The 10,036-nt window shown below is 36.5% G+C and overlaps 1 protein-coding gene across 2 annotated transcripts in view; it reads right to left on the bottom strand.

Annotated features, from left to right (window-relative positions):
• Nucleotides 1–548: 548 nt before the first annotated feature.
• ABCB10 (ATP binding cassette subfamily B member 10) overlaps nt 549–10,036 on the bottom strand; it is a 19,657-nt gene continuing 10,169 nt past the window's right edge. For both annotated transcript variants that reach the window (XM_014951086.1, XM_014951085.1), the window contains 7 exons: nt 7,634–7,729; nt 5,409–5,618; nt 5,040–5,119; nt 3,560–3,740; nt 3,270–3,313; nt 1,773–1,807; nt 549–1,180 (listed from right to left, as the gene is read on the bottom strand). In XM_014951086.1, coding sequence (XP_014806572.1) covers nt 889–1,180; nt 1,773–1,807; nt 3,270–3,313; nt 3,560–3,740; nt 5,040–5,119; nt 5,409–5,618; nt 7,634–7,729 — 938 coding nt within the window. In that variant the 3' untranslated portion in view covers nt 549–888. The remainder of the gene's footprint in view (nt 1,181–1,772; nt 1,808–3,269; nt 3,314–3,559; nt 3,741–5,039; nt 5,120–5,408; nt 5,619–7,633; nt 7,730–10,036) is intronic.

A 10,036-nucleotide genomic window follows, 5' to 3' on the forward strand; every position in this document is an offset into this window, starting at 1 on the left:
GTAGTTAGGCAAAACCTGGAATTTCTATTAATGAAACTTTAAGTAGCAATAAAAAATCCCTTACATATGCCTTAAAGGACCAAAAAATTACAGATATAAAAGCATGTTCTTTTGCATGTCATCTTAGAAGAGAAGTGAAACTAAAGAACTGGGAAAATAGAGAAGGGAAGAAAATGCATGCATGTTTTAGATATTCCTACGCTGTCTTAATATACTAATATACTGATACACTTCCTTTGTCTTTCTGTAAAGTCAGTTAGAATTTTTTTGTTTGGTTGCTTTTTTTGTTGGGTGTTTTTTGTTTGTTTTTTAAAGAACTTTCCTCCAACACGCGCTTCCATACTCTCCAAAATACGTAATTCTCTACAGGCACTGTAGATGGCGATCATCATCAACGTTCCCATTTCAGAACAAATGGTAACGGAAAGGACAGCCCGGTGGAGGTCACACAGAGCACCTTAGTGTCACACACTTTTACATTCCAGCATTTCAGACTACTGAAAAGCATAAAAACCAAAAGTTCTTTGAAAAGGGAAGAGACAATGATATGAAAATGATAAGACTGTCATTTAATTACCCACAGAATACTGAATTTACTTGAGAATGCCGTACATCATCATACAGTGCATTACAGCAAAAGAGATTCTAAATGGTCTCAATTAGCATAAAACAAAGCAGAAAAATCTACACACTGACATTATCTCAATGTGATAGGCATTTTTAAAAGTTGCAATAATTATTAAAAAGCTTTCAATAAAAAGTTTAAACACATATAAGTTTCAAAAGAATATTTTGTACATTTTGGAAAAATATAACATTTACTTTACATAGAATATAACTTATGTTTCAGCATTGTCGTTTGTAAGCTTCCACTATTCATACCTTCTCTCATACGTTTTCTTTTAATACATCCTTTTCTCTGGATTGTAAATCTAATGCAAAAGTATCACTATTCTGAAGAAAAGCTTGTTTCTGCATTAGTTTCCTGAAAAGTCCATTTGGATTTCCAAGTAGCTCCTCATGTTTTCCACATTCAAGAATTTTACCCTGACCAAGGACTGCAACAAAATCAGCATTCTGAATAGTAGAGAGACGATGAGCAATAATTAGGACTGTCCTCCCTTCCATCAGCCGGTCCAGGGCTTCTTGCACTAGATACTCATTTTCAGCATCCAAAGCACTAGGGAGGAAGCAGGGAGGGGAGAGAGGAGGATATTTGTTATTTTAAGACAGGTTAATTTTGTATGCATTTGGTTTATTTTGCTAAAACTGCAGACCCAGGCTATTGTTGGTGAAGATGAACCAATGGAACTGCAGGAAAGCTCCGTCAATATGTTTAGTGCACACACCCAAGTGTTACATATTCTCATATGCAAACATATGCATGGAGAAATAACACTAAATTAATTCAGTGAAAAAAATTAAAGTTACACTGCAGTATAATAATCTCTTTAACACTAAGATCTTAATTTAAACTAAAGATACAAAAAACCTTTAGTGGATGTTTCAATATCGTTACAGATTGCAAATTTAACTCCATGAAAAATTACCACCACAGTGTACCAGTTATCCTTTCCATGTTGCATAAACAGCTTTTATCACAGTTTCCTAACCAATTCACACATTCTAAAAAGCACATTCTTTTTGTGGGTAGAGAAAAATAAAAGAGCTAGATAACTTGTGCGAGGGCCTGCAGAGAAAGAGAGAAGACCTCACATATCTGAGTTTTACAGATAGGTGATTTCTAAGTTTCTATTTATCTTCTTTCTTACCTTGTTGCTTCATCTAACAGGAGAATCTTAGGATTCTGAAGAAGAAAGTAAAACTGGTTATAATAATAAGTAGACAAAATCTGAATATTTATATCAGTAGAGAACAGGATTCATACAGCTTAAAACTCCAAGTGTATTTATTTCATCAAAAGAACTGGGTGTCATTTAAAACATTAATTTTTAGAAGTCTAATATTAAGAGGACAAAAGAGCAACAACACACTCTTTTCACCTTCAAATTTTGCAAACTAAAGTGAAAGAACATGTATCAGATTCCCTGTTTGAAAGGATACAAACTAAAGCTGGGAGATGATTTTTAATGCATACTTAGCAACACTGTGATCACAAGTTCAATTTACTTTTTACTGCTCTTATGTGAATCTTTCACGGAGGCTGAGCTACCCTCTGCTTGCAGTCTACTATATATAACTGTCTAGTAACAAAAAATAACAAAAACCTACCAACAAGCACTATTTCACCCTCCGACGAAATGCATAGAACTCTTCCCAATTAAATATAAAGTCATTATGAAGCCTCAACTATAGTACATAATCCAAACGTGCTTGATTAAGTTGACAGTAAAAACTTCAGACTTTATCTGGAAGAGAAGGGACCCCGCTGCACCCCCAATCACTTTTATATATATATATATATATACTATTCATTTATTTTTTAATTTTTTTTTTTCAACTGGACTTGACATGAAATGCAATCAGCTTTTAACATTTGTGGTAAAAAGGAACAGATATAATGAAAAATTCCCAGGAATCTAGCAGAACTGGACATGTTAGGATGCTAGAGACCCATGTGGCTTAATGTGAATGCAAGCTGGGTTCTTAAGGCTCAAAACTTCCAGCTGAGCATCAGCCCCAAACGGCTTCCCTGTGAGATACAGTGGCTGTCCCCAAACCAAACTCCTCATCCTTCTGATTCTCAGAAGCCTCCTCAAATTTGTGCAGCATAGAGCCTGCCCTAACGCTAGACACATGCCAACCGTTGAAGACAAAAAAACAACCAAACAACACAAGATTGTGCTGGAAATAGTATCTTATGCCAAATCCAGACCAGCTCCCCTTGAAGCCAAGACAGGGCATCTCTCGTGCTGGTAAGCTGCAACCCAGAAAAATCAACCCAGGAGTGACCAAGATCTGAACACAGAGACAGAAGTGTCACATATGAGTTTACTAGCACCACATTCTTCAAGTCTTCCTTCATCCTTGACCTTGTCTTACGAAAGTGAGCCCTTATACAATGATATACCATCAGTCTTGGCAAAAACTATTGAAAAACATGACCAAAAGATAGGAAAAAGCACTTACATAAGTAAAGGGTCTTCAGTTAAACTACTCAACCCTTTCAAACTTCCTCATTAATTTAAAAGATATAATTTTCTTTTTTAAAAATACATTTCCACTTCTCCCATTAAAAGGCCTCCTCCTTTTTAACTTTTTCTGCCTCCCCACAAAGCAATTGATTAGCTATTTGGGTGCTGCCTTACCTTCAGCAGAGCTCGAGCAATGGCAATTCGTTGCTTCTGTCCACCTGGGGGGAAGAGCTCAGTAAATTGAAAGAGGAAAACAGATATGAAGTAATTTTAACTGAATGCCTGGGCTGAGCATAATTAGACACATGTATTTTAGAAAGGGAATGGAGATGAAGGAGGGATTTTTTTAATACTTATGGCAGGCTATGACTTGGAGAAAAAACTAGTAACAAAAAAAATATAATAGAACTTTCACTTCGCTCTATAATATCAGGATTTTTTAAATAAGCAATTTAAAGATGTACCTGAAAGCAGAATGCCTTTTTCTCCAACTACAGTGTCAAACCCTTTGGGAAAATCTCTGATAAAGCTGGCAGCATTAGCTATTTCAGCAACTTTCTCAATCTCCTCTGCAGTCACAGTAGAAGGATCCTCTGCACCATAGGCAATATTTTCAGCAATAGAACAGGAGAACAGAATAGGTTCCTGATAAATTAAAAAAAAAAATATTAATATGTTAGCTCTGTAATTACATGCATGTATTACCTAGATCTTAAATAACATAAATCCCACTTAAAAGACCCAGAATTAATTTCTTTTATATCTATACAAAAGAATACGTATGCTAGAGTTAATTGAATTAAAACCAAACAAATAAAAAACCTCGCAACACCAAAATGGGCAGTCAAAACCAATTCAAAAATAAGTTGTTTTTTCAACATGACAGAACCCTCAATTCCTAGTATCTGAGAAAGACTTCAGAAAGAGGTGTTAATGCAAATATCAGAAAACCTCCCCTTTGTACTTTACTACATATCGTCATTTGCAACAATGATGATTCTTCTCTTTGTGATGTCTAGAGAGATTTCACAGCATTTTGTGCATTTATTTTATATTCAAGCTTAAAACAGAGAAGAGGACTGGCAGATAGGACAAGTGATGTACAATGGGAAAATGCCCAAAGCAAGGTAAGTCTGCTCTGTTTATAAAATAGAGACATGCTATAGTATGAAAACCAGTATGAATCTGTAACTGGTTACTCAAGTGGAATACATACATTCAAGAAGAAAAATGCTCTTGTGCCCACAGGAAAGTAATTTTTGCACAAAAGCTTTTGGTGGCATTATTACATAAGCAGATGTTTTGAAATGCAACATATACCCAGTTAGCCTTATGCTTTTAATCAGAACATCAACCTAACAGTTAGTTCCACTATGAAGCACCTGGGCAGATGAGGGAAGGATCATATATAGTTTAATTGGTCAAACAGTTTATTTTTAAATAAAGAGACTATTGAACATCTCTCTGCACTTGCAGATTCTAGGGGTTGCCAGGGACTGGGCTCTACAAGAGTAATCACCAACAGTGCAGTACTTTTATGCTTTCCTAATGGGATTGGAAACAACACAGAGCATGGGTGGTCAGTTCTCAAATGGCTGTGTAAAATACGATTGTGCAACTTCCCTTAATACAAAAGGTAATTAAACCTTAAGCTTTGTGTTACTTTCTTCAACAAATCATAGCAAACATCAAGATGGTCATACCTATACAATTTCCAACAATGCACTGCCCAGCCTCCACATGCACACTTTTCTTTCAAGCTAACACTTTGAATCTCTATGATGTGAAAAACAGACTACAGAATAATAGCACTAGGTCTGAACACTTATGTTCAGAGTAAAGCATGCACAATAGCATTTTTAGTTTAAAAAGATGAAACGCAAGGCACAGCTAGTTGATTACACAACATAATTTCATCCACTCAGAAATTTTTTTCTTCCTTACCTGACTCACTGTTCCAATCTTTGTCCTGAACCACAGTGGATTTAACTGACGGATATCAAAGCCATCAACGGTGATTGTACCTTAAGTTAAGAAACAGTAAAGTCAAGTGTGTTTGACAAGTACTGAAAAGAGGCAGAAAGAACGGTTGAGAACAACGACCCCTGAGGAATCACACACTGGTGGATCAAAAATGCAAAGCTACGCAGGCACTACCATAAGGTAACCACGCACCCCAGAGGGGAGCATGGTGCATCAGGGGAGTAATCAATCACACCAGGACATCAAGTACAGGAACCCTGATTTTTTATAAGGTGTATCTGAGATGCAAAGCATCATTTGTCATGAATGAGAGCAACACACAAAACATACCTGAGATAGGATCATACAGCCTCAGCAGAAGGGAAACAATAGTCGATTTCCCTGTACCACTTGAGCCAACCAGAGCCATAACAGAGCCAGCTGGAATGGAAAGGCTAAAATCTTTGAAAATTGATTGTTCTGGACGTGTTGGATATGCAAACTCAACGTCCTTGAATTCCAAAGCACCTCTGAATGTGTCTTTGCCTAACGTGATTCCTTCTGTATGACAAAGAGTAAAATACAGAAACAAACAAACAAAAAAATCAGCTCAGATCTCCTAGAACTCGATTTATAGACATCCAACAAATACCTATCCCCATGTTAAATCTAGGGATAGCTGCAAGCCACAATTCAGGACCACAGTGGTTATATTTCAGCCGTGACTGAATCAGTGTGGTACACCACTTGTTCCTGAATGCAATATCAAGCTGCTCACCAGTAGTGAACCTGTAGGCTCCCTATAGCAAGAGGGAGAATTTGCATCTAGCTAACACCTAGCAGTGTTCACTTCTGGTATAATTATCTGAATTTTTAAACATATTATAAACAATTTATGTTTTGTCAATTAGGAGCAATGAAATAAAATGGCATTGTTGAAGACCAAAGTCCTGTTGCCATAGAACAGATGCAAAAAGATAAACATTGCAAATCACCTGCTGCCCTTTCACCAAACCACAAAAGTCACGTGAAACACCTTCCCCTTTGGACACGAGCAGTCCCCTCTCCACTACCTATTAACTGTAGCTTTTAAGCAATTATGTCACTGGAATAAAGCTGCTGCTATGTTTGTTGCATTAATGGCCATTTTTTAGATTTATTTTTTTTAAGTGGAAAGTATATTTAATAAATTCAGGTCAACAGTGTATTCAAAGACCAATCAGAGTCATAACTCCTAGGCAACAGTTCAATGAAACCAGAATTTCATCTTGTGAAATACCATAACAATCATGAATGAACGATTGCCAAAGTTAAATAAAACCAGCTTCTTTCTGGAGCGCAGCATTTGATTTGAGCCATCATCTTAAAAGACTATCAGTACTAGAAAAAGCTTAAATATAGGTAAGACAAAGAAACAATTTCTTCAAGCCCTGTTAAATCCCAGCGACACATATCCATACACAGCAAAGTAATTCGACAGTGGTGCTGCATTCCTGAAGGACAGTATCTCACTGACAATGTTCCTACCAGTTTTGTGAAAACTGGCTGCACCAGAACAACACCTGAGTAGTGTTTGTTCACGCTAAAGACACATGATTCAAACCCCTTAATTCTTTTCAGATGCAGCACCCGAGTAACCCCCAACCAGCCACAGGACACAGTAGCACATGCCCATGTTTGGTTAAACAGTAACTGTGGACAGGAAACACAGGCACCCATCAGTAGCAATCAAGATTTCACTAAGTCCTGCTGTTCCTCAAGCAAATAATTTATTTTGCTTTTCTTTCTCCTGGATTCCCTACTCTTTGCCAGGTTTTTGGTTTAATGGTAGTAGCATAGAAATTGCAAAGGCGAGAGCATATAATTTCAGACTCCTTCCTTGACCTTAATCCATGGACATACACATTGTAACTTGTTTGTTAGGTAAATGGTCTCTAAACCTCCCTTTGGTAGAAGAAATGTATTTACTAAATCCTGTGCTAGCAGCATAATCCTTACTGTTATCAAAGTGCCAAGTAATCACTTGTCTTTATTCTCAGTTCCAGTTATTGCACAGTCTATTCCATGGCCTGAAACACTGAAAACTACTGCAATACAGGAAGTCTGGCACCGCAAGTCCTTCCTCTATATAATACCCTAAAAATATCTAAAAGGCATACAGAGGATTGCACTTGTTTCTTGTTTGGATTCTAGATAAAGGAAAAAAAAAAAAAAAAAATATTTGTTTTCACCAACAACAGCTGGAGTTCCATGAATATAAAACCTAAGTAGCCAAAAGTATTCTAAATATATTGTCAGTATAATATATTTTTATTTACTGTATTTAAATATTATTAAATATTCTGATTTAAAGGAAAAAAACCACCAAATGTTCAGCTTCTAAAACTTCTGATTAAAAGGAAATCATCATCATCTGTTTCATAGTTAGAAAAAGTCAGAAGAATTGCCACTGTATCTAGTTTCTTTCATAAGAATGTAAATGGCACTACCTTTACATATTACACACCTCTTTCAAAAGTACTGGTGATGAATAAGAGAAAAATCAACCTATGAACAATAACAAACCAAGAACCTACCATTGAATGGAAGTTGGGGCTTCCTTTCAATAAGTTCCCATAGACGTCCACCAGCACCTAACCCTTTCATTAGTTCAGAATAAAAGGAACTTAGACCTAAACAAAAAGCAGACCAGTATTATGCATCCATATGGAATGGAAGACATAGAAGACATTAAATTTGCATTATACTTTTCATCACTAGCATTGAAGCATCAGACATGTAGGGGATCTTTTCCTCCAACATACTGTCAGACATGTCGATTTAGATCCTATCTAGTCTCACTTCAGAGCTACCCATAACCATTATTGACCATTCTGATTTATATCTGTAAAACAAATCATTCTGAAGGAAAAAAAAAATAGAAAAGGTTAATACACATTGCCTTGCATATACTGAAAAGCAAAGCAACTCTTTTTCATTCATCTGTTAGGAAGAACAGCATCCAACTTTATAGGAATAGCATTACATACAACCAGCTATATTTTCAAAATCATGCAGTAGAATGGAGCAGTCTGAACATTGTTCTTTGTCAGACAGCGTTACACTACCACAGGAGAACCTGGCTGAGTCAGCCACAGGGGAGGGAGGGCACAAAACCTAAGGCTGAACCAATGCCTGAGAAGCTCTGTAGACAATGGACACTGTAAAGAAATATGTCTCCCACAGCAGCGTGCTTCAAACACTACTGGAGAAAGCGAGAGCTAAGGTTTGAGTATAGTAGTGGGTCCCAGCTCCTAGCAGCTACGTGAATCATTTTGGAGCTGGCAACCTAGAACCAAAAATGGAGTAAGACATAAATATAAAATGTCTTATTTCTTCATTTTTTCTCTGGGTCTTTCAAAATAGAGTAACCAATTTCAAAATATCTGAATTCCCACAGAATAAACATACAGAATAAACCATTTCCACCATAAAATGCATATAGTATTAAGAGTGACTTCAGGAGGGCAGTAAACTCTAGGCATATTAAAACAGGTTTACTGGTTTATTCTTGCAGAGTATCAAACCCAGCACAAGGTCGTAAGTCTGTAAGCGTAGACAGACATCATGCTGCTGTTAAGGATCATCTGAAAGCTTGCAACATAAAGCACTAGCCATGGTGAGAAGCTGTTCTGCTTGGAAAAAAAGAGCCAAAGCACCTACAACCTAGAGCAGGACACAAGGGGGAGAAGGCATGAGCCTCACAGAATGAATTTGAGACACTGAGGTTTGCAAATTCACAACCACTCATAAAAAAAACCTCATTAGATAATATGAACAGCAAGTACTAATTAGAAAATGTTTTCAAATGTTTTTAATTTTCATAACCTATCTTCAGTATTTGGTCAAAACCACAGTAAACTGTTACAACAAAATGAGGCAAAGTCCCAAATTATGTAATGAACTTCACAGTTCATTGCATGTGTATCGATGATGACATATACCAAGCAGACTTAACACTTTGAAGATTTATATGTTTCGTAGGCGTCAAGGAAGGCAGGCCCCTTTACTGGCAAGACAACTTGACTTCAGAGTCCCCATGAGAATGAGCTCTGTGCAAAAATATATTCTTCAATAACCTTAAGTAGAATTGTAAAAGATGTTTTTATCACAAATAAAAGTTAATTCAATGACATTTTAGCAGTTTTTCTAACCTTATTTTTCATTTATTTAACATGCATTTGTCCCATTATATCGAAGTACCAGGTATCTGTTGACCAAGCTTGAACGATTTAAGCAGAGGAGAAAGGGTTTTGGTAATTGAAATGGGTGCCACTGGAATTTTGATATCCAAGGAAGCAGGTTTTGAGAATTTTGCCCTCAGGCACATCTTTGTGCTCCCCAAGATATCAGGCTTGGTCTTCGAAAAGAAAGTACAGATGAGCTGCACTGCCCTGCCGGTCTATCAGAAGTTAACAGACTCATTTTAAAGAAGAACTCTTCCAATCAGTTGTCAAATTTCAAAGTACCTTATCTTCATTTTTGCCTGCATGCAGTAGTGAAGACTGCTGTCAAAAAGATGAACAGTTTGTTTCTGTGCCAGTAGATTACAGAGCCTGAGCTTCAAGGAGGAGTCAGCCAGTAAGGAAAAATAAAAGGTTAGCACCAGAGTGTACTGTTCTGGCACTTGTTCAGTCTTCCAGCTCAAGACACTCTATACTGAATTACAGCTAAATTCTACATGCCTGTCTAAATAGAGTACATTTAACAAATGCCCACATACTTTGTAGAAAATATACCAGTATTATTTCTTTACACAATATACCAAGTATCTTAAATTAGACCCAAAGAAAATTAAAGTAATATGTATGTCACATACACACATTGAAAAATAACCTCTGTATTCCTTTGGGCAAAAAGAAGGCTTATATTAGGATTAAGTTATAAATTATTATTTTCATTAACTCTTCAGGAAGAAAAAAAAAAAAAAAAAAAAAAAA

Source organism: Calidris pugnax, unplaced genomic scaffold (genome assembly GCF_001431845.1).
Source record: "Calidris pugnax isolate Ruff unplaced genomic scaffold, ASM143184v1 scaffold24, whole genome shotgun sequence".
In the NCBI taxonomy this organism is placed as follows: Eukaryota; Metazoa; Chordata; class Aves; order Charadriiformes; family Scolopacidae; genus Calidris; species Calidris pugnax.